The 22203-nt window shown below is 36.9% G+C and overlaps 1 protein-coding gene across 1 annotated transcript in view; it reads right to left on the reverse strand.

Moving 5' to 3' along the window:
- Actr2 (actin related protein 2) overlaps positions 1 to 22203 on the reverse strand; it is a 47148-nt gene that overhangs the window by 23862 nt on the left and 1083 nt on the right. Inside the window, exons 2-4 of the mRNA XM_004849959.4 lie at positions 12307 to 12417; positions 6591 to 6806; positions 2239 to 2311 (exon numbers count right to left, since the gene is read on the reverse strand). Of these exons, the coding sequence (XP_004850016.1) occupies positions 2239 to 2311; positions 6591 to 6806; positions 12307 to 12417 (400 nt within the window). The remainder of the gene's footprint in view (positions 1 to 2238; positions 2312 to 6590; positions 6807 to 12306; positions 12418 to 22203) is intronic.

The following is a 22203-nucleotide window of genomic DNA, read 5'->3' on the forward strand; positions in this document are numbered from 1 at the left end:
TTAAGGATTCAACAGCTGAACAAAGACAGCTAACTATAAGCAATTAAGAAAAGATATTTTATTAGAATAAATTCATAAATAATGCTAATTGCTAGGGAAATCTGTTACTGTCAGTTATTAAGACACAATTTTTAAAATTTCATTCAGTATGATTGTCTCACCCTTAAGCCTTTGAGTAGGAACTCTCATTACATGTTTCCAGCTCAGACTCAAAATTTTTAATATGTATTTTTCCTAAGTATTATCTATAAAAGCCAGGCATGGTGGCCAGCTACTCAGGAGGCTAAGAAAGGAAGATCACAAGTTCATGACCAGCTCAGACAACTTACTGAGACTCTGTCTGATAATAATAGAGGTTGGGGATGTAGCTCAGTACTCACTGGTTTCAATCCCCAGTATGGAAAAAAAATCTTGAAAGTTTAAAAAAATGAGATAAACTTACCTAGTTGCAAAAAGTACAAGCCCTCCCTCTCACCTTCTAAAATAAGTGAGTTTTGCTTCTTCCTTCAAAAGAAAAATTACAGGGCCGGGGATTTAGCCCAGTGGTTCCGCCGCCTGCCTCGCAAGTGCAAGGTCCCGAGTTCGATCCCCAGTACCAAAAAAAGAAAAATTACAGCTGGACAATAATCATGCTACCCTGCCTGGCTGGACTATGATCACTTTAAGTCCAAAGAGATTTTCTTACTGTTACATCCTCTGTACAAAAGAGAAATTAAGTCCTATGTTACACTTGGTGAATGAAGAAATTTAATTCCCAGATGAGTGTAGTGGCAAATGACTGTAATCCCAGCACTCCAGAGGATGAGCCGGGAGGATCACGGCTGAGTTTGAGGCCAGCCTGTGCTACATCATGAGTTCAAGGACAGCCTGTATGACTCTGTCTCCAAAAAAAGGGAGGACTTTTTTTATTTTTCTTTTTGGTACCGGGCGGTGAAACCACTGAGCTAAATCCCCGGCCCCTAAAAGGGAGGATTTTTATACTAATCTATATGTAGAATCAGCTCACCATAAAAGTGTAAAAGAACCAACCAAAGCCAAAACAAAAAATCAATTCTTAGTATTTGTCACAAGACTTGAGACAGCATAGGTAATACCTCCTTCAGAAAGGTTCTCTGACACGCTAAATCAAATTATGTTTCTGAATCTTTCTTTTCCATAGAGGTTCCTAGAGAGCACCTTTATACTTCAAATGCCTAAAGGACTCCACAGCACATATCTGCCAGCCCCATAAATTCGCAGTAAGATCCTGCTGAACTTAGTAGACTATCAAAATACAAAGAGCTCTTCCCCCGCTGGCCAGTATCTTATTCCCAACAGACAAGGAGGCTGATACTAATGGCAACACCAAGAGAACAGTACAGTAAACCCTTTCCTTAAATTCCCCTCAAAACTGAGGAATGCATTCCCAAATGTCTATCTTCTCTCCTTTATGTAATCTATTATCTACTTGACAAGCATGATTTTATGCTAACGTTTTTGGATCTTTTTTAACTGAAGCCAATTCTGAACACAAATTCCTCGTTTACTGTCTACTGAATAAAAAATTAAATAGCTTAAAAGAGGGAATATCCTATATTTTAAAAAGATTCATAGTACCAGGCATGGTGGTGCACACCTGTGATCCCAGCACTCAGGAGGCTGAGGCAGGAAGATCACCTAGAGTTCAAGACCAGCCTGGGCTACATAGTGAATTCAAGGCCACGCTGCACTACAAAGTGAGACCCTGTCTCAAAAAACAACAGGGCGCCAGGGATTTAGCTCAGTGGTTTTGCTGCCTACTGCATAAGCGCATGGACCTGAGTTTGGTCCCAGGTACCAAAAAAAAAAAAAATTAAAAAAAGAATGAGAGCATATAAAAGGGAAGATCCCTTGGAATTGTCCTTTAGGGCTGAGGATTTGGCTCAGTGGTTTCGCCGCCTGCTCTGCAAGTGCAACAACCCGAGTTCGATCCCCGGTTCCAAAAAAAAGGTCCTGAGTTCCGATCCCCAGTATGGGGGTTGGGGGGAGAGACCAAAAACAACAACAAAAAACTTTGTGTCTCTTTTTACTTCAAATCCTCAATACCTAATAAAGCAAGTAAAAATGTACATGACATTTGACAAATAGTAGAAATTGTGAAAATATTTCAAAGTGTGGTATATAAATACTGTGCTTTTCTGGGATTTGTAACAATAAAAAATCAAATTTCTGTCATAAAATATACTTAATTAATTTTTGAAATAGTCAAGCTTCACCCACCTTGAGCATATAAAGTCAGAACTGCCTGGATGGCTACATACACGCCAGAAAACTGGTATGTTTCAAACATTACCTAAAAATTCAGAAAAAAAAAAGAAATGGAATTTAGAAAGTTACATGATGCAAATTTATACGCTTCCTTCAAGCTAACAGAGTGGATTCACTGATGGAAACAGAATCAGACACCTAAAAGACTCTTCCATTCTAATTAGCACCTCTTCCTCAAAAAGACCTGCTGCCCCAGAGCTCTAACTCTGAGGACAAATTTTTGGACACATATTGAGTCTCCAAGCATTTATAAGTGCTACAAAGCAAAGATTTTCCTCCGTCCCTCCCTCCTGTTTCCTTTCTCCTTTTTTTCGATGGGGATTGAGCCCAGGGTCTCCATGATCCTCCTGCCTCAGCATCCCAGAGTGCTGGGATTACAGGGATGTGCCAATGTTTCAGGCTAAATAAATATCTTTCAATTCAAAAACAAACTGTAGCCAGGCACGGTGGCTGACTGCAAGTTAAGAGGCCAGCCTGGTCAACTTAGCAAGACCCTGGGGATGTAGCTTAGACACAGATTGACCTGGTTTCGATTCCCAGTACCACAAATAAAACAAAGCCTGCAGCAACTGCCTAACTACTGAGCCTCCCACTTTTCTCCCTCAACCTGGGGGCTACAATTGTGGCTCTATTCCCACCAGTTAAAAGCACAAACAAATAACGAAATATGTAGAGCTGGGAATATAGCTCAGTGATAGAGTGCTTGCTAAAGTCTGAGAGGCTTTGGGTTTAATTCCACAGAAAGAAAAAAAAAAAAGTAAAATGAGAAGGTAAAGATATGGGCTGGGGATGTAGCTCAGTGGTACAGTGCCTGCCTGGCAAGCACAAGGCCCTGAGTTTGATTCCCGGTACAAAAAAAAGGATAAACAATAAAGCAGCTTATAAGTTGGCAGATATAAAAATCCTTAGCTTCCAAGCCTACCACCTCCACCTGAGCCAAGGCTAACCCCCCTGAATTCCAATGGAGGAGGAGCTACTGGTGCCCGCTCTGGGCACACAGCAATGCCCGTTCTCTGCAGCCTCTGTGGGTGGGAACATCCTGTGTAGTGAACACAGCTTAAATGGTAGGGCTGCTTGTCACTCTGAATATCCAGCTATTCAGGAATCTATTTTTTTTTCTTTTGGTACTGGGGATCAAACTCGGGTCCTTGCGCTTAGGAATCTTATTATTCATCACAACAATTATACAGAATTTAGATTTTATAACTCTGAAATACAAATCTGTCAATTAACAACTAGATACTCAACTAATATTTTATTCTATTATTCTTATTAAAATTCCCCCTGCAGGGTTGAAAATACTATATGTGCGTTACCTTGAAAAGTTGTTAGAATTTTTCTTCTCTTGTTTTGGAGACAGAGGGTCTCCCTATGTAGGTAGTTCAGACTAGCCTAAACTCACTATGTATCCCAGGCAAGTCTTGAACTTGCAGCGACCTTCCTCCCTCAGCCTCCCAAGTGTGGGATTACAGGCACAGACCACTACACCTGGCTAAATCTGTTAGAATTTGATTTTATTTGTAAGACCATTAAAGTACTTGTACTACTAAAACAACTACTGGATAAGATTAAAATAGGACATTATTAATAATTGCCAAAGCAAGCAAATAAATACTAAAATGAGAACGGTGATTATACTGATTCTGTAACTAAAAGCATGACTTCAAAATTCCCCAAAACTTACAACAAAAATAAAATTTTAGCTGGATGCAGTATACCTGTAGACCCAGGAACTAGGAAGGCTGAAGCAGAACAATTACTTGAGCCCAGGAGTTCAAAGCCAGCCTGGGCACAATAGTGAAAACCAGTCTCAAAACAAAAAACAAAAAGCAAAAAGCAAAAAACAAAAAAACACCAAAAAGCCAAAACCAAAAAAAAAAAATCTGAGTTTCAATTCACTTTTAAAATACTGTCTAGGGCCGGGGATTTAGCTCAGTGGTTTTGCCGCCTGCTGCGCAAGCACAAGGACCCGAGTTCAATCCCCGGTACCAAAAAAAAAAAAAATTGTCTAACAGTAGTTTCTTCTCACCTTTTCCATAACTTCTATCAACACCTAAAAATATTTGTAAGAATAAAACAAAATATTTATATGCAAATTAATTAGAAAGCTAATTATCAAAACTTTCTACCTTACACTGTACAAAATGAAAACCTTGAAAAACTATCTAAACTACACGGAATATTGTTCTCTTGCTCTTTACTTTCTCTGTAACTCCTTACACCTCACCAGTCTTTTCAATCTCCCACTATCTCTCTGCAGTCCTTGGACTTTTCAGCCCTGTCTACTCTCACTTTTTTGGTGAACAATATCATCTATATTCTGAAGACTCAAGTTTCTATCTCCAGCCTCTTACTTTTATCCTGACCTTAATCTTTTTTTTTGGTACTGGGGATTGAACTCGGGACCTTGTGCTTGCGAGGCAAGTACCGGAACCACTGAGCTAAATCCCCAGTGAACCTTAATCTTATATATACAACCGTATAGTTGATATTTCCCTTTTTCTTTTTGAGAGTGTCTTACTATGTAATCCAGGCCGGCCTTGAACTTGCTAATAACCCACACTGGCCTTGAACTCATGATCCTCCTGCCTCAGTCTCCCAAGTGCTAGAATTAAAAAGCATGCATAGGGCCAGGAATTTAGCTCAGTGGTTCTGCCACCTGCATCGCAAGCACAAGGTCCTGGGTTCGATCCCCAGTACAAAAACAAAACAAACGAAAAAACCTTTAGGGCCGGGGATTTAGCTCAGTGGTTCTGACGCCTATCTCACAAACCCAAAGTCCTGAGTTCGATCCCCAGTACCAAAACAGAAAACAAAAAACACCAAAAAGCATGCATGATTTTGTAATATTTGATTAGACTTCACCAGTTGAGCATCCCTGATTTATTTATTTTGGTACTGGGGATTAAACTCGGGTCCTTGCGCTTGCGCAGCAGGCAACGAAATCACTGAGCTAAATCCCCGGCCCAAGCATCCCTACTTTAAAAAGCCAAAATCTAAAATGCTCCAGAATCCAAAACTTAAGCATCATGCCAATGCTCAAAGTGTTTTAGACTGCAGATTACGGATGCTCAACCTATAGCAAATGCAAGGCCAGGGATTTAGCTCAGTGGTTTCACCACCTGCACAGGTGCAAGGACCCAAGTTCAATCCCCGGTAAAAAAAAAAAAAAAAAAAAAAAAAAGTGGAATTAGCAAATGCAAAATAAATATCTTTTTTTTTTTTTTTTTTTTGCTTAAATTCTTTTATTGGTACATTTTAGGTATACAATACATTTACATTTATCATTGGGTGCTTGTACCTTTACGTGATGTATCTTGGTTCTTATTTTTTCCCCATTACCTGTGCGGCCTCCCCCCTCCCCTATTTACAAAGACTTTGTTTCCATTTTTTCCTTTTCCCATAATTTTTCCTTTCCCTTCTTTCCTTTCCCCTTCTCGTCCTACTTCCTCTGCCCCTTTAGACCTTTTTTTCCTATTTCCAATTATCAATTATTCATTTTAATGCTTATTTACACTTTCAGTTTCTCACATTAGAGAAACTATTCGGTATTTACACGTGTGTAAATAAGACTATGTCCTCAATATGCATCCATTTAGCTATAAATGTCTCTAGTTTCTCGTTTTTTTTTCTTTTTTTTTCTCGGTACCGGGATCAAACTCGGGACCTTGTGCTTGCGAGCCAGGCAACAGAACCACTGAGCTAAATCCCCGGCCCCAAGTTTCTCATTCTTTATGGCTGAGTAGTACTCCATTTTATAAAAAAAAAACCCCACATCGCTGGGGATTTAGCTCAGTGGTTCTGCTGCCTGCCTCGAAAGTGCAAGGATCCAAGTTCAATCCCTGGTAACAAAAAACAACAACAACAACAAAAAAATCCCCACATTTTCTTTATCCAGTTTCCAGTTGATGGGCACTTGGGCTGTTTCCAAGCTTTAGCTATTACAAACTGTGCTGCTATAAACATGGGTGCACATATATCGCTGTGGTATGATTCTTTTAATTCTTTGGGGAAGATCCCCAGCAGGGGAATAGCTGGGTCAAATGGGACCTCTAGTCCTAGTTCTTTGAGGTATCTCCATACTGATTTCCACAGTGGTTGCACCACTCTGCACTAACAATGGTGAAGGGTTCCTTTCTCTCCACACCCCCACCAGCATTTGTTATTGGTTGATTTCTTGACAGCAGCCTAAATGACTTATTTTTATACCCTTAATCCACAGCAACAGCAGTAAGAAAAACAAAGTTCTGATTTAACATAACATCACAGAGATACACATATACATATCTTTACTTAAAACTTACCTCTACAATCTTCTCTCTATTTTTGGTTGGGTTCATAGGAGGTTCAGTAAGTAAGATTTTACAATTTCTGGTATCTATGTTGAGTTTTTCTGGTCCAAATGTATAGTCCCACAGGTGTTTCATGTCATCCCAATTTCGTACTATGCCATTTTCCATGGGGTAGTTAACCTCTAACATTGAGCGTAATTCACTGGCCTCATCACCAACCATAAGATCCTAGAAAATTATAATACCAAAGCTTTAGACTAGTCAAATGTTTACATAAAGAAGTTGCAGAAAATTATATTCCCATGGTGTTTCGGGAAATGTGGGAATAATTAATTTTAATCCTTCTGGGACTTTCACATAAGTTTTTTATTCCACAAGTTAAAAATCTTTTCTTGTAAGAAAAATGTCTTGGAAAATTTAATCATAATCAATTTTTATGTACTATGTGGTTTAAATCAATAAACTGACCTTACCTTTAATATATATGTTTCCAAAAGAAGAGCAATAGCACAAATAAACCCCATATTTTCATATTTTGGAAGGTTTGTATGAGGTTTCATCTGTTTCTTTTGCTCAAATGTTCAAAAAATAAGTCCTGTGATATGTGAAATAGTACATCAGGGAAAAAAATCTTATAGAAAAATGCTTGATGCATGCAGCACATTTTTTTGTACTAGATATCAGTGATAAATGTAGGTACTAGAATACACAATAAAAGCAAAAAATAAAATGATTCATTACTCTATAATAATACATTCATATACCAATTAACATAAATTTCTCAAACGTCTACCTACATGTCTGAACTAAAATTTAAATTTCTACAAGAAAAATAGCTGAATGTTTAAATTATAAAACTTACTATAAAACACACTGCCAGAACAATGAAAGAATATATTTGAATCATGTGAGAGTATTCTGAGGGGGATTACTAGCAATGTATCTTTTATTACAATTTTTTTAAAAGTAAATATTCAGGGCTAGGGATGTAGCTTAGTGGCACAGTGCCTGCCTGGCAAGTGCAAGGTCATGAGTTCAATTCCCAGTACCAAAAAAAAGGTAAATATTTAGTGTATTTTTGGTCACTCTGTATGCCTCATCAAGATGAAAATTTGGGGTGATATAAAAAAGGGTAGAGCTAAAAAAAAAACACACAAAAAACGGATAGAGCCAGGGATTAACTCAGCAGCACAGTGCCTGCCTGTAAGTGGAGGTCCTGAGTTCAATCCCCCATACCCCCCAAAAAACTAAGAATAAGGAAACAACTCATTCATTGGAATTATGTTACAGGCAAAGTTTTAATCTTAAAGTATAATACTGGAAATCTATACTACCACATAGGAAGCATAATACTCAACTCTTATCTCCAATGACGGCTTATTTAAGATGGCCCACACATTTGAAAAATCAAGTTTTGTATGAAAAAGACTAATAATGTCCTAGAGTTTAAACTTATTTTAGAAATCAGAGTCAAGACATTAAATAATCTTAATTTCTTTATGTGCTGACAAAATCAATTTTTAAAATATCAAAAGTAGATACTACTTGCTAAATATGGAGTTCAACTTATAGGGGAATGAGCAAATTAACTGAAAATGGAGGTTTGAAAAATATGAATTTTAAACTTTAGATTTCTGGAAAATCCACCAAAAGTAACATCACAAGCAAAAACAAAGTGAAAGCAGAAACTAGAAATGTTCACTGAAACTCTACTGCAACAAATTTTTTATAAAGCTTATTTTCCCATATTTAACACCCAAATTTCTTAACTTCTAACTACTTAGAATCTTCAGGGGAAGAAAACACAAAATGAAACCTCTGAATTTCTGAAGGCATGCATATGTTGAAGTATATAGGGAGAAGTATATTGGTACTTTGAAATATGAACATAAAATAAAAAAACCAAGATAGTTTGATGGGTGGATACTTCGACAGTACGTGAGAAATCAGTATTATATGTTAATGTCAGAATCTAGGTGATAAGTACATGGATTTCACTATAAAATTCTTGAACATTCTTATTATTTTAAATATTGCTTAGTAAATGTTAGGGGAGAAATCTGTATAACTTTTGGTTATTAATAAATATAATTTAATATTCTATTCTGTCACTTACTTTCCCCAATAATGAGTATATCTTTCTTTGTGTTATACGAGGTAATTAATTGGTTTATAAAACCAGTTATTATTTAAACCAGTTTAGAATAAGTCTGATCTTATTTCAACAGAATACTTTTTATTCCATGCAAGAAAAAAGGCTTACAAATGTCTGACCCAATGCCAACTCAAAATAAAAAGTCCCATGTATCTACTTCTAGGACCATGCATACCATAAAGGATTAACTGAAAGGAATGTCTGGCACTGAGTATTCTTAGCTCCTTCTGCACAGAAAGGACATTTTTAAATGGAAGAACAGAAGTACCAACTTACTTGAAAAGTACAAAATTTCTTTATTAGACATTCAAGTTACCCAATTAAAAAAATTCTGTAGCTAAAATTTTTATTTAAAAATACAATCTTCTCTGTAATTTTAGAATAATCTTTCCTAGTACCCTTCAATTTTCCAAAGTAAAAAAAGGCTTAGAATGTTATGTAAATTGTCTTCACCCCCCAGAACCAAGTTATAAATGATCTGATCAGGCCTTAGGTCTTTACTATCTATTCCACTGCTGGACTTCAACCTATTATTTGAAAGAATAAAAAATCAACTATTAATTGAAAAAATGATTAAAAAAAAAAAACCAAAACAGTAACTGAAACATTGTCAGACCTTTGTTTTGCTAAAAGCAGGCAGTATAGATTATATTTGCCAAGAATCACTTTGAACAATGTCACCTCATAGAAAATAAAAACAAATTTAAAACCACAATTACATCCCTAAAAAGCAATTCCCTTAAAAACAAAAACAAAAACAAAAAAAACCTGTTAAATTAAGGCTCCACTGTTCTTTTCTTTACAAGTACATGATTTAAAAAAATCTTCAAGATTTTAAGAAAGGGGCTGGGGATGTAGCTCAGTGGCGCTGTGCCTGCCTTGCAAGCACAAGGTCCTGAGTTCAATCCCCAGTACATTAAAATTACCTCACTTATTAACTGTATATGATTCCATAATGGATGAAAATATATACACAAGGTATGACAGGCAATATTTTAATTTAGCACGGTCAATAAATTGAATTTATCCAAACATAACAACTTCACTACAATTTTTTGTATCACACATATCTTACAAAAGGGTACTTGGTTTCTATGATTATGCACACCACATTCCAGTTTAATTATAACATTCATCTACAGGAAAAACAAGGAAAACAATTCAAAATTATGTTAGTAATTAGTTCTTATTTGATCCATTGTATGCAATCAGGAAAGTATAGGACTTAATTAGTTGCTACCAAACTGAAGCAATGAAAAGGGTTAAAAATTAAAGTACTTAAAGTAAAAAATATGTAATCACCCCCCTCCCCAATATTAAAGGGACACAAAACAACAACTACTGTCCCACCAAGCAAAAGTGGAAAACAAACAGAGAGCATGTGTGTAACCTCACTTACCATCTTTTTGTTATTCTACTTCAACAGGTCAAGAAAGGTGAAGAAAGAGAAGGTAGAAGTAAGAGTCAGAAAAGGCCTAAATAAAATCCTCACTGAAATTTTTAAACATACAAGCAACAGAGACAAATTAGGTTGAGGTCAGATGTAGTACTATTATATTTTATGGAGTTAACAATTAGGGCCAAATTACCATGGACAGTTATTACTCCTGTATGAAAATAAACTAAATAAATGACTTAAATTTCCATATTTTTAGTCTATCATCACATTTTAGCTAACAAGACACACAAATACAGGTCAATCCACTAAGCACAGATATTCCAAAGAGTCAAGTTTCTTTAATTCGTTACTGAATTTAAAAACTTTAAGGAAAATAAAACAGTTACAGCAAAGGTCTAGCTCAGCAGGCAGAGGGTTAGTTCAGGGTTGCCCAAGCACTAGTCTAGTATACAGGTTAAAATTGACAGCAGTCTACTTTTTACTGGAAAAACAATTTAACTTGAAAGGCTTAAAAGACTGAGCACAATGAAAAGAACTGAGCTAACAGAATACAGAATGACAAACTGTATTAGCAATATTATCAGGGAATTCTTCGGTAAAAATACCTTATTAGAATATCAATAAGTTTATAATATCACTTGGCCTTAAAAAAGCAAGAAAGTGGGCATGAAGAGATATATATTTGTCCCTAGGTTGGAGAATAATAATGGCTATACATGATGTACCTTTATGCCTCAAAAAAATTTTTGTCCATAAAGTCAGACACTAAGTAAAAAATATTACCCTCAAACAGTAGTTTGCCCTTATCACTATTATTAGCTAAATTTCAAGTTGAAATTCATTTAAAATAGAATTTAATTAGAATGGAAGGAGTTCACAAAGAGAATAAGGAATCTCATAAATGTCCCAAAAGAAAAGATCCTTCATTTTGAAAAGCCTTATATTGAGTGTACCATTTTTGTTTTTATAACTCAAGAGGCCAGAATTCACTATTTTCAGTCTTTTAAAAATTAACCTTGCTGGGGATTTAGCTCAGTAGTTCCGGCGCCTGCCTCACAAACGCAAGGTCCTGAGTTCGATTCCCAGTACCAAAAAAAAAAAAATTAACATTAATGGGCCTGGGATTTAGCTCAGTGATGCTGCCGCCTGCCTCGCAAGCTCAAGGTCCAGAGTTCGATACCCAGGACAAAAAAAAAAAGAACCTGAATTTCAGTTTCTATTTTTGTGTATTGTGTAACTCAACTCTCTACTCCCAACAGCAGAGATCTAAGAGATCTCTACCACCTACTACTATCCTATATATCTTAAATGAATGTCCCAAAGAGGTACACCCTAACTCATAATACAAATAACTCATAACCTAACAGTTCACTGAAGTCTTGCCAATGACTCTCCAGATAAAACCAACAATGCTAGCTTGTTCACAAAGAATTCACTTAGAGTCCCCTATATTCTACTGCATTCTGTACAGTTTGATCCAGGCCACCTGAAGAATTTAAAATCAACTGGTGACCACTGTCCTTTTGATTGTTCTATTTCTTTCTTCTAAAATAGCTGAACTCCCAAATGATTCTAATCTGGTGGGAGAAAAATCTATCATTCATATGTCAAGCTTCCTCATGCTAAGTACAGCAAGCAGGCAATGACAATTTTCCCTCCTCTCTCCTTATTGTTAAAATACATAGTGCAAGGCCAAATAAAGATTTGCAAAGCTTGCTTCAGCACATTATGGAAATCAGTTATATTAGTGAAAAGAGGAACCAATGAAATTTACATTGTGTTTTCCTGACTAGCTACATTAAAAAATGAAAGCATGGGGGAAAACATCTAAGGTCCCAAAGCGACACTAAGATATAATGACAAATATATCAGTGAGACATAAAATTAGATTGGTTTCTTTTAAAATATATAATAGGACTTTAATTACTAACTCAGTGTTTTGCATTAATATTTAAAAAATTATATTCCAGGTTGCAATGGCATTAAGAAATCTATAAATAAAATGAGATACTAACTTCAGTTTTTGCATCCTTGTTGAGGTATTAACATAAATTAAAAAGGAGAAATTCTACCTTCCCCTTTTGCTTTTCATGACATCATATTTTAAAAATACTTAATTCAAAGAACATTTCTCATGTCTTAAGAGTCATTTTAACAATAAATAAAAATATTACCTTGATTTCAATGTTTCCCACTTTGGTGGTTGATCTGATAATAGGTCTGCCAACCAAAGCAGGGAAGATGTGCTCTGGAAAGTTAGAGCCTGCATATCCACACTTCACAAACTGCAAGTAAGGAGTAAAAGTGGGTTAGTATCAACATACTTACTATATTTATTTAAAAACAGCATTCAAGGGCCAGGGATTTACCTCAGTGGTTCTGCCGCCTGCCTTGCAAGTGCATGGTCCTGAGCTCGATCCCCGGTACAAAAAAAAACCCAGCATCTGAAAACCACCACTTTGCAATGATACAATATTTTATTTTGTATTTTTTGATACAATATTTTAAAATTATACTGCTAGGTGTGGTGGCGCACACCTGTGTTCTCAGCGCTCTGGAGGCTGAGGATCACTTCAAGTTCGAGACCAGCCTGGCCTACACAGTGACTTCAAGACCAGCCTGAACTATGTGTCAAGACCTTGTCTGAAAAATATATAAACAAACAAACAAACAAACTTATAGTGCTTTCAAATCACTCCAAGTAGCCACCCACTCTATTTCCAACACACCTTTTATTTGTTTCAAAGCATTAGATCTGGAGTTCATGGTTTTTTGTTTTTATTTTTGTTTTTACCAATTAACTGTTTATTGGTGCCTACATACCCCCAGTAAAGGGAAGCCCCACAAGAGGAGGCGGCATGCCGCCTGCCTCATAAGTGCAAGGACCCAAATTTTATCCCCGGTACCAAAAAAAAAAAAAGTAGGCGCCAAAGCTGAGTAGTTCATGCTGGAGCCTGATGTCTAAACGTCTTGGTGCACTGTGGTGACTCAAGCTGTACCTGGGTATGGACAGGTTCACTCAACAATCAAAAAATGCTAAGGTTTTGGTTTTGATTTTTAAAAATGGACTTGGCATGACAGCAGACACTTGTAATCCCAGCACTCTGGAAGACTGAGGCAGGAAAATCACAAGCCTGTAATTTATTGAGACCCTGTCTCAAAATAAAGCAACAGACCTGAGGACCAGTGGAACAGATTAGAAGATGCAGAAACAACTCCAGACACATTCAGCTACCCCATCTTTCACAAAGGAGCCAAACACCTTCACTGAAGGAAAGATAGCCTCTTTAATAAATGGGGCTGGAAAAACTGGGGTTTAACTTGCGAAAGATTAAAACTAGACCTATATCTCTCACCATGGACTAAACTAAAATTGAAACGAATGAAAGATCTAAATATTAAAACAAATGCTGAAAAAAACAAAAACAGAAACAAACCAGAAACGCTGAACCTGCTGGAACAGTGGTTAGGTAGAACTCTTGAAGACATTGGTGTAAGAAGATTTTATGAACAAAACCTCAGTTGCCCGTGAACTAGCACAAACAATCAACAAGTGGGATCTCTTCTTACCAAAAAGCTTCTGCACAGAAAGAGAAACCACCAGTAGTGTGAAGAGACAACCCACAATGTGGGAAAAAATTTTCACCTGCTGTTCCTCAGACAAAGAAAGGTCTATTATCTATAAAGAATCTATAAAGAACTTAAAAAAAATCAGACCTCCCAAATTTAAAGACCCAATCCAAAACTGGCCATCTGAAATGAACAGACATTTCTCAAAGAAGTAGAAACAGAAATAGAAATAAACATATGAAAAAATGTTCAACATCACTGGTCATTCAAGAGATGCAAATAAAAACAATGCTGAGATTCCACCTCACCCCAGAAAGAATGGCTGCTATCAAGAAATCAACCAATTAACAAATGCTGGTGGGGCTGTGGGGAAAGAGGAACCCTGCTCCACTGCTGGTCGGAGTGTAGACTGGGGCAACTACTGTGGAAATCAGTATGGAGAGACCTCAAAGAACTAGGACTGGAAGTCTCATTTGACCCAGCTATTCCCCTGCTGGGTATCTTCCCCAGAGAATTAAAGGAATCATACCACAGTGGTATATGTGCACCCATGTTCATAGCAGCACAATTTGTAATAACTAAAACTTGGAAACAGCCCAAATGTCCATCAACTGGAGACTGAATAAAGAAAATGTGGTTTTTTAATAAAATGGAGTACTACTCAGCCATAAAGAATGAGAAACTAGACATTTAAGGCTAAATGGATGCATACTGAGGCGATACTCTTAAGGGAAATAAATAGGACACACGTGTAAATACCAAATAGTTTCTCTACTGTGAGAAACTGAAAGTGTAAATAAGGACTAAAAGGTATAATAGATAATGTGAAATAGGAAGAAAAGGGGCAAAGGGGAAGGGGAAGTGGGAGGGGTAGGGGAAAGGAAAGGGAATAGAATATGAGAAAATGAAAAAAATGTTAACAGTCTTTGTAAACAGGGAGGAATGGAAAGGTTGAAGGGAGGGCTGGGGAATGGGGAAAAAATAAGAACCAAGAGAGATTATGTAAAGGTGCAAATTTCCAATGATGAATGTCATTATACTGTATACCTAAAATGTACCAATAAAATTAAATTAAAAAAAAAAGTATAGGGCCAGGGATTTAGCTCAGTGGTGCCACTGCCTGCCTCGCAAGCGTAAGGTCCTGAGTTTGATCCCCGGTATCAAAATGAATAAATAAATAAATAAATAAGGGCTGGGGATGTAGTTCAGTACAAAGGCCCTGGGTTCCATCCCCAATACTGGGGGGGAAAAAATGAGGAAATGAATAGAACTAAATCTCAATTCTAAAATAGGCTTTATGTTGTGAGCTGCTCATTTACTTAAACTAATTTTCCAAAATGGGAATACCAAATGGCATCAAGACTTGCATCACGTGAAAGGAAACATTAGGTGTTTTGGGCTATTTACATTTTTATAGTTAGATTTCATATTCATAGTGTACTTCTAAGAAAGGCACATCAATGATTCTAATAATACTTCCATTTTATGTATGTAAGAAACTGAAAAAAAACCCTGGCATTCTAGGTGACATAGCAACTACAGTAAAACTTTTAAAAGAACCTAGGATTGGAGGGCCGGGGATTTAGCTCAGTGGTTTCGTTGCCTGCTGCACAAGCGCAAGCACCCGAGTTCGATCCCCAGTACCAAAAAAAAAAAGAACTTAGGATTTTTAATTTCTCAATCGATGTTTTAAGAGCAAAAAGGACAATCACAAATTTCAGAGTGAGAGGAAGAAACTATGTCTGGCACATGGTACGTGCACATTCAACATTAAAAGTTTTGCTGCTGACTTATTAAGAAAGACACTTAAGCAGTGTGCGTGTGTGTGTGTGTGTGTGTGTGTGTGCGCGCGCGTGTATGTGGTCTCAGACCCAATCCCCCTGCTAGGCAGGGTGGTGCACATCTGTAACTCCAGCACTTAGGAGGCTGAGGCTGGAAGACAGCCGTGAGTTTGAGGCCAGCCTAGACTACATAGTGAGTTCAAGGCCTGTCTGTCTGAATTACACAGCGAGATCTTGTCTCAAAAAAACCCAAACAAGCAACCATTAAAACACATTAAAAAAACACATTAAAAACACATTTAAAAAAATCCTTCTGATACTAAGTAACAACTATACATTTAATATCAGAAAAAGTAATGTTTCAGGACTCCATAGAAGAATCAGGATGAAGGGTCTGGGATTTAGCTCAGTGGCTCTGCTGTCTGCCTTGCAAGCTCAAGGTCCCACGTTCGATCCCCAGCACCAAAAAAACAAAAAGAATCAGGGGCCGGGGATTTAGCTCAGTGGTTTCTCCGCCTGCCCCACAAGGGCAAGGACCCAAGTTCAATCCCCGGTACCGAAAAAAAGAAAAAAGAAGAAGAATCAGGATGAAAACCAGTACCTGAATGTAACGCACAACACTAATAATATAAAAGTGGACAGAAAATATTAATGTATCCCTTGACGGAAACTATGTACAAGGAATTGTTTTATTTGATGTGGTAAAATTTAGCAGCATCTAAACCTCAGTGACTTTCGACTAACCCACCTCCAAAATATAAAAATATTCAAATATTTCTACAGCAAAGATGATGCTGATGAACCACATTTAATTATAAATAGCCTAGAACATTCTGCCACCCAGAATTTACTTGTCTTTTACAAATAGAGCTTTTTAAATGTTAAAATTATGATTTAAACAACTTAAGCTTTTATGAAAAATCTGTCAGAAATTTCACATTCCCAATGCCACCTTAACCTGTCCTTTCAGTTTAATTTTAGAACCTAAGCAAAACACACTATTCAGTTATGTTTTCTTCCGTACCCAAAAAGCCTACTTCTGAAGTTTACCAAAGCAAGGGTATTTTTCAGGTATAGTTACCCATTTCTAAAAGTGTAATACTATATAATTCTTATTGGGTTACTTTACAGTGCAGAAGTTAGTGATATGGTGGTATATGTAAGAGACAACCTGCTTGCTCCTATCTACCTTCTCATCTGATTGTGGCTGATAGTGAAAAATGAGAATATACTTCCCAACTAAACAAATACTAAACAGAATTCAGGAGCACTAGTTCATTTTTCCACAAGGTCTTCTCAAATAATTTATCAGTGTGACCTAGAAGGACTTGGAGGAATAGCTGCCATAGAGGAAATAATCAAAATCCTGCTCACTTGATATGAACTGAAATGATGTGGAAAGGTATAGGAAAATATTCTTTTCACTATCCCCACTTTACCCAAATTTCAGTACAAATAAAATTTGTCATAATCACTAGCCTAATGTCAGTAATAATTTACGCATATACCTCAAAAATGTAGACAGTGAGCACTTTATGAATGCCATTTTCTTTTTTTGTGTGCAGTACTGAACCCAGGGCCTTGCACACATTAGGCAAGTGCTCTACTACTAAGCTGCATTCCCAGTACTTTTCAATTTTTAGTTTGAGACACTCTTCCTAGGTTGCCCAGGCTGGCCTCAAATTTGCAATCCTGTCTCCCAAGTAGCTGAGATTACAGGCATGCACCACACCTGGCTTGAATACTAAATCTGTATATTTAACCTCAAAGTAGTGAGCAAATATGTACACTGGGAGGGTTAAAAGTACTCATTCATCAGATTGAAAATGTTCACTTATTTAGGTATAAATGTTCTCAAAGGAAATCAGACAGTCACTCTAAAGAGAATCTACATGCTTATAAGGGCCATTTTCTGTGTATTAACTGTAAATAAATGATTTTGTTAAATAAGAAATCATAACAGAAGTTGAAGGCAGGAGGATCAATCTGTGATGGGCCATCAGTCAAACCCAGGTGCATGGAGGAGGCTAAGGTTGAAATATCTTCCCTCTCATTGGGAGCCATGTGCACACAGTGATGGGGCCTGAGATTTAGCTCAGTGGTGCTGCCTCCTGCCTCGCAAGCTCAAGGTCCCACGTTCGATCTCTGGGACCAAGGAAAAAAAAAGAGACACATATGCACACAGTGGGAACATAACATGGCAAAGTGGTAAATAATCCCATTAGTGTTTCCTGATTAGTGTATAATTGTTCAGATAGGTAGTTCATATTTTAAAATTGCCAAGTATATTTTAAGTGCCAAACATGTGCCAAGTGTCCCAGAAGACAAAAATTGAAATTTCTGATACTACAGAAACAACTGTAAATCTAGTAACTACTGCACCAAAAAAAAAAAAAGAAAATTTGATTTTTCAAATTAAAGATATCAATCACTAATAAACCATTTACTCTACCCCTGCCTAAACAATAGCTTACCAGAAGCAGATGCTTAGAATTCAGCGCTAGCATTCCTACAGGGTATTAGATATTCCACCAAAATAGCAAAAACTTCACTACTTCACATAATTTCAAATGTGAATGCATTAAGTTATAAAAATATAATTTAAAAAATATAGTTAATAAGGGCTGGGGATTTAATAAGGGCTGGGGATTTAGCTCAGTGGTTCCGCCATCTGCCTCGAAAGCACAAGGTCCCAAGTTTGATCCCCGGTACCAAAAAAAAAAAAAATTTAAATATTCCATTTTTCAATAATATAATTAAAAGACAACCTGATTACTCCTTTTTCGAAAAAAAAAAAACAAACCCACCAAAAAAAACAGCATTAAAAAAACTGAAACCATGATGTGACAAAATACAAACAATTATTTTCTAGATCGTTCACTTGGTATGATTTTAATCTTTACAATTCCTCCCCCATGCCAATCATTTTAAGACCTGGTAACTTAGTTTCTCATTGTATGCAATAGGCTGCTTAAGAAATAGATTTTACCATATATAGTTTCCCCTTCACAGTACTGTGGTTTAAACTGCCTCACTTACTTCCCACTGAGTCATCAAATGGTAGGAGTATGAGCAGTATGCTCCTCCAAGCAAAGAGGAAGAAAAATCTGTTATCTGCTCTAAAAGAACATTTTTTTCCTTAAAGAAAAAAGGGGGGGAAGGTTTACAAAGCTCTGTGTGAGTTTATTTACTCTGTATTCTTCTGTTACTAATTTTATCTGATGATACTGGTGTATTAATTTAAGTACGTAGTGACTGTTCTTCGGTCACCAAAATATTTATTCCAAAGTAATCTGCAGGGTGAAACCAAAGTTTTTGGTTTATCTCTATTTCAAACACTCTTAAATTCAAAATATAAATTAGAATAAGCCTGACAAAGCAGGGCAAAATGAACTACAAATGTGAATTGTTAATGAAAATTAACTATCCTAGTATTCTTACCTTCTCTGTATCATTAGATCTTGCTAAGCATTACACCAATAAAATAGTAGGCACCCAAGAAGCCTTCATTTTCTTGATGACAAACTCATTGCAGGTGAAATCACCCAAGTTTGGGTAACAGGATACACAACACAAGGGATGTTGGTCCAACCTGAAAGGGACCAAAACCTAGAGCTTTGAGGATCTCCAGATATTTCCTTAGTTGGCTACTTTTAGTGGCTCTGTTTTAGAAAGTAGGCTTGAGAGGCCCATAAATTACTGAAATCAGATAAATTTTACTACTGAAGGATGCCTAAAGAGATAATGGTCTAGCTGGGAGATAATGAGGAAATGGAGTACGACTGACATGTGGTCTGAAGAATGCAACTACTCTTACAGCATTCAGTTTTGTGTCTGCCAGTGGGATTTTTAAAAAATCAACTTTTCAGAGCTGGGATATGGCTCAGTGGTAGACTACCTGGCCTTGTGTACCTGAGGCCCTGGACTCAATCCCAAGCATCATATAATAATTATAATAATAATAATAATAATAATAATAATAATATATCAATTTCTCAAAGAGCTCCCCCTGCCCCCCCCCATTTTTTGTTTTTGTTTTTTTGGTACCGGGGATCGAACTCAGGTACTTGCGCTTGCGCGGCAGGCGGCGAAACCACTGAGCTAAATCTCCGGCACCCAGTTTGTTTTTTGAGACAGGGTCTCTCTATGTAGTTCAGGCTGGCCTTGAACTCACTATGTAACCCAGGCTGGCTGCTAACTCATGGTGATCCTCCTGCTTCAGCCTCCCAAGTGCTGGGATTATAGGCATGCGCCACCACACCCGGTTCTTCAAACAGCCCATAATTTTAAAACCTAAACCATTTAGGGGGCAAATGAAAACATTTCAGGATAACAATTAATTGCATGCATTTAAAAAAATTAAATCTGAATGTCTTTATATTTAACTGTAAAGGCATCATTGTAATTCCACATACCTAAGTAAATTCAAAATGACCATGTCTAGAATAAGAAACAGAACACTGAATCTAAGTGGCTCCTAGTCCTCTAAATTTTCAGAAATATTACAACATTCCTGATTGTTATATAATTCACATATTTTATCAGTTGTTTCTTCATTTGAAACCATGTCTATGGAAAATACGGATAAAAATTTTAAGCAAGTAAGTATAAAACTAAGTAATACATTGTTGTGTGAATTAACCACAGCTTTTTATTTACCTCATAGTAACTGATCTTTTGTCCTAAGGAATAAGATTCTAAAGTAATAGATTACATAATCAGCTTTCTAATGTTAGCTGCATTTATGAAGCAGTAATATAAAAATTTGCATGGGGCTGGGGATTTAGCTCAGTGGCACCAGGCCTGCAAAAAAAAAAAAAATTTTGCTTATGGTTAACATTCCTATTCTAAGTGAGTATCCCAAGTTCAATCCCAGTACAAAAAAAAAAAAAAAAAAACCTCATATAGGCTGTGTGCACACCTGTAATCCCAGCTACTTGAGAGGCTGAGGCAGGAGCATCAGATCCATAAGTTCAAGGCCAGCCTGGGCAAATTAGAAAGACCAGGTCACAGAACAAAAAATAAAGGGCTAGGCATCCTTTGTGTGTGGTACAGCACCTCTGGGTTCAATCTCCAGTACCCTCTTCCTCAAAAAAAAAAAAAAATCCTTGTAGGAGCTGGCAGCATACAACAAGCAAACAAACAAAAAACCTCACATACGTGTACAAACACACTACACAGTGCACCATCTAGAAGCCTTCAAAGATATAACTTTGAGGCCCAGGGATTTAGCTCAGTGGTTCCGCCGCCTGCCTCAAAAGCACAAGGTTCCAAGTTTGATCCCCAGTACCAAAAAAAAAAACCAAAAAACAATTCTTGGGGCCGGGGATTTAGCTCAGTGGTTTCGCTGCCTGCTGTGCAAGCGCAAGGACCTGAGTTCAATCCCTGGTACCAAAAAAAAAAAAAAGAAGCATATATATATAGATAGATATAACTTTGAGTATCTGACATGGTTACAAGACAAAATAATTTAAATTCAATTTTTAAAACTTCAAAATTTAGAAGTCAATTTGAGACTACAGTGGAAATCAAGTGGAATATATGTTAAAAGTATCTTTAACTGAGTTTTAACTGTACAAGTAATGTATGTTCATAGTTAATTTAGTTGGCTGAGGCAGGAAGAGGATAGTCACGAGTTCAAGGCCATCCTGGACTACATAATGAGACCCTGTCTCCCAACACTCAGGAATCTGAGGCAGGTGGATCATGAGTTCAAAGCCTGCCTGGGCTACACAACCAGGCCCTGTCTCAAAGACAAACATATTCATTTTAAAAATGGGACAAACTTGAATCATTTGTAGGTAAATGATGCACCTCGAGACCGTAATTTTAAGTGAAATAAGATACACAAGTTTAAATATTGCATTGTTTCTCTTGTGTGAGAAACCCTAAGGGTAAACAAGGAGCAAAATGGAGAATGGATACTGGGAAGTAGGAAGAACATGTTCAAAAGGGAAGGGGAACAAGGGAGTGGGGAAGAGAAGGAAGGGAAAGGGATTAAAATACAGAGTGGAAGGGGAAAAAATGAAAACAAAGCTTCTGTACAAGGAAAGGGGAAGAAGGGTTGAAGGGAGGGGAGGGAAAAAGAATTAAGGTATATTATGTACAGGTACAAATTCCCTATGTTGAATGTGAGTATTATGTATGGCAAATATATAGTAATAAATTTTTTAAAAATAAAAATAAAAAATGGGATCATTTTCAACTTTTAAAAAACTTACTAAACATCAGAAATGTTTTCATAGAAGTGAATCTATCTTCTTCTAAAAAGTGTTTTGTATGGATGTCCCATTGTATTATAATATTCTCCTTATTCTGGTCCATTTTTAACATAGTTCAGATGAACGAGTATACAAAATTACTGCTTGTAAAAGTCCGCAAAACATTCAGTCCAGGGCCGGGGATTTAGCTCAGTGGTTCTGGCGCCTGCCTCACAAGCGCAAGGTCCCAAGTTTGATCCCCAGTACCAAAAAAAAAAAAAAATTCAGTCCAGAGCAGTGTTACAGTAGTAAATCTGTTTCTTACACCTCTTGTTCCAAACAATCCAGTTTCCAAAGTTCAAGTAGAAGCTATTTTAATTCATACACACACACACACACACACACACACACACACACACATAACTTTATGGGAAGTCACAAAATGTTGCAATACCAAAAAATTGGTTAGAAATCACCATAGAACAGATCCAAAATAAGTAACATTTCCGTTTTATTTCCT

Source organism: Heterocephalus glaber, unplaced genomic scaffold, assembly GCF_053883595.1.
Source record: "Heterocephalus glaber isolate CG9 unplaced genomic scaffold, H.glaber_assembly_v1.0 deba00001457, whole genome shotgun sequence".
Lineage (NCBI taxonomy): Eukaryota > Metazoa > Chordata > Mammalia > Rodentia > Bathyergidae > Heterocephalus > Heterocephalus glaber.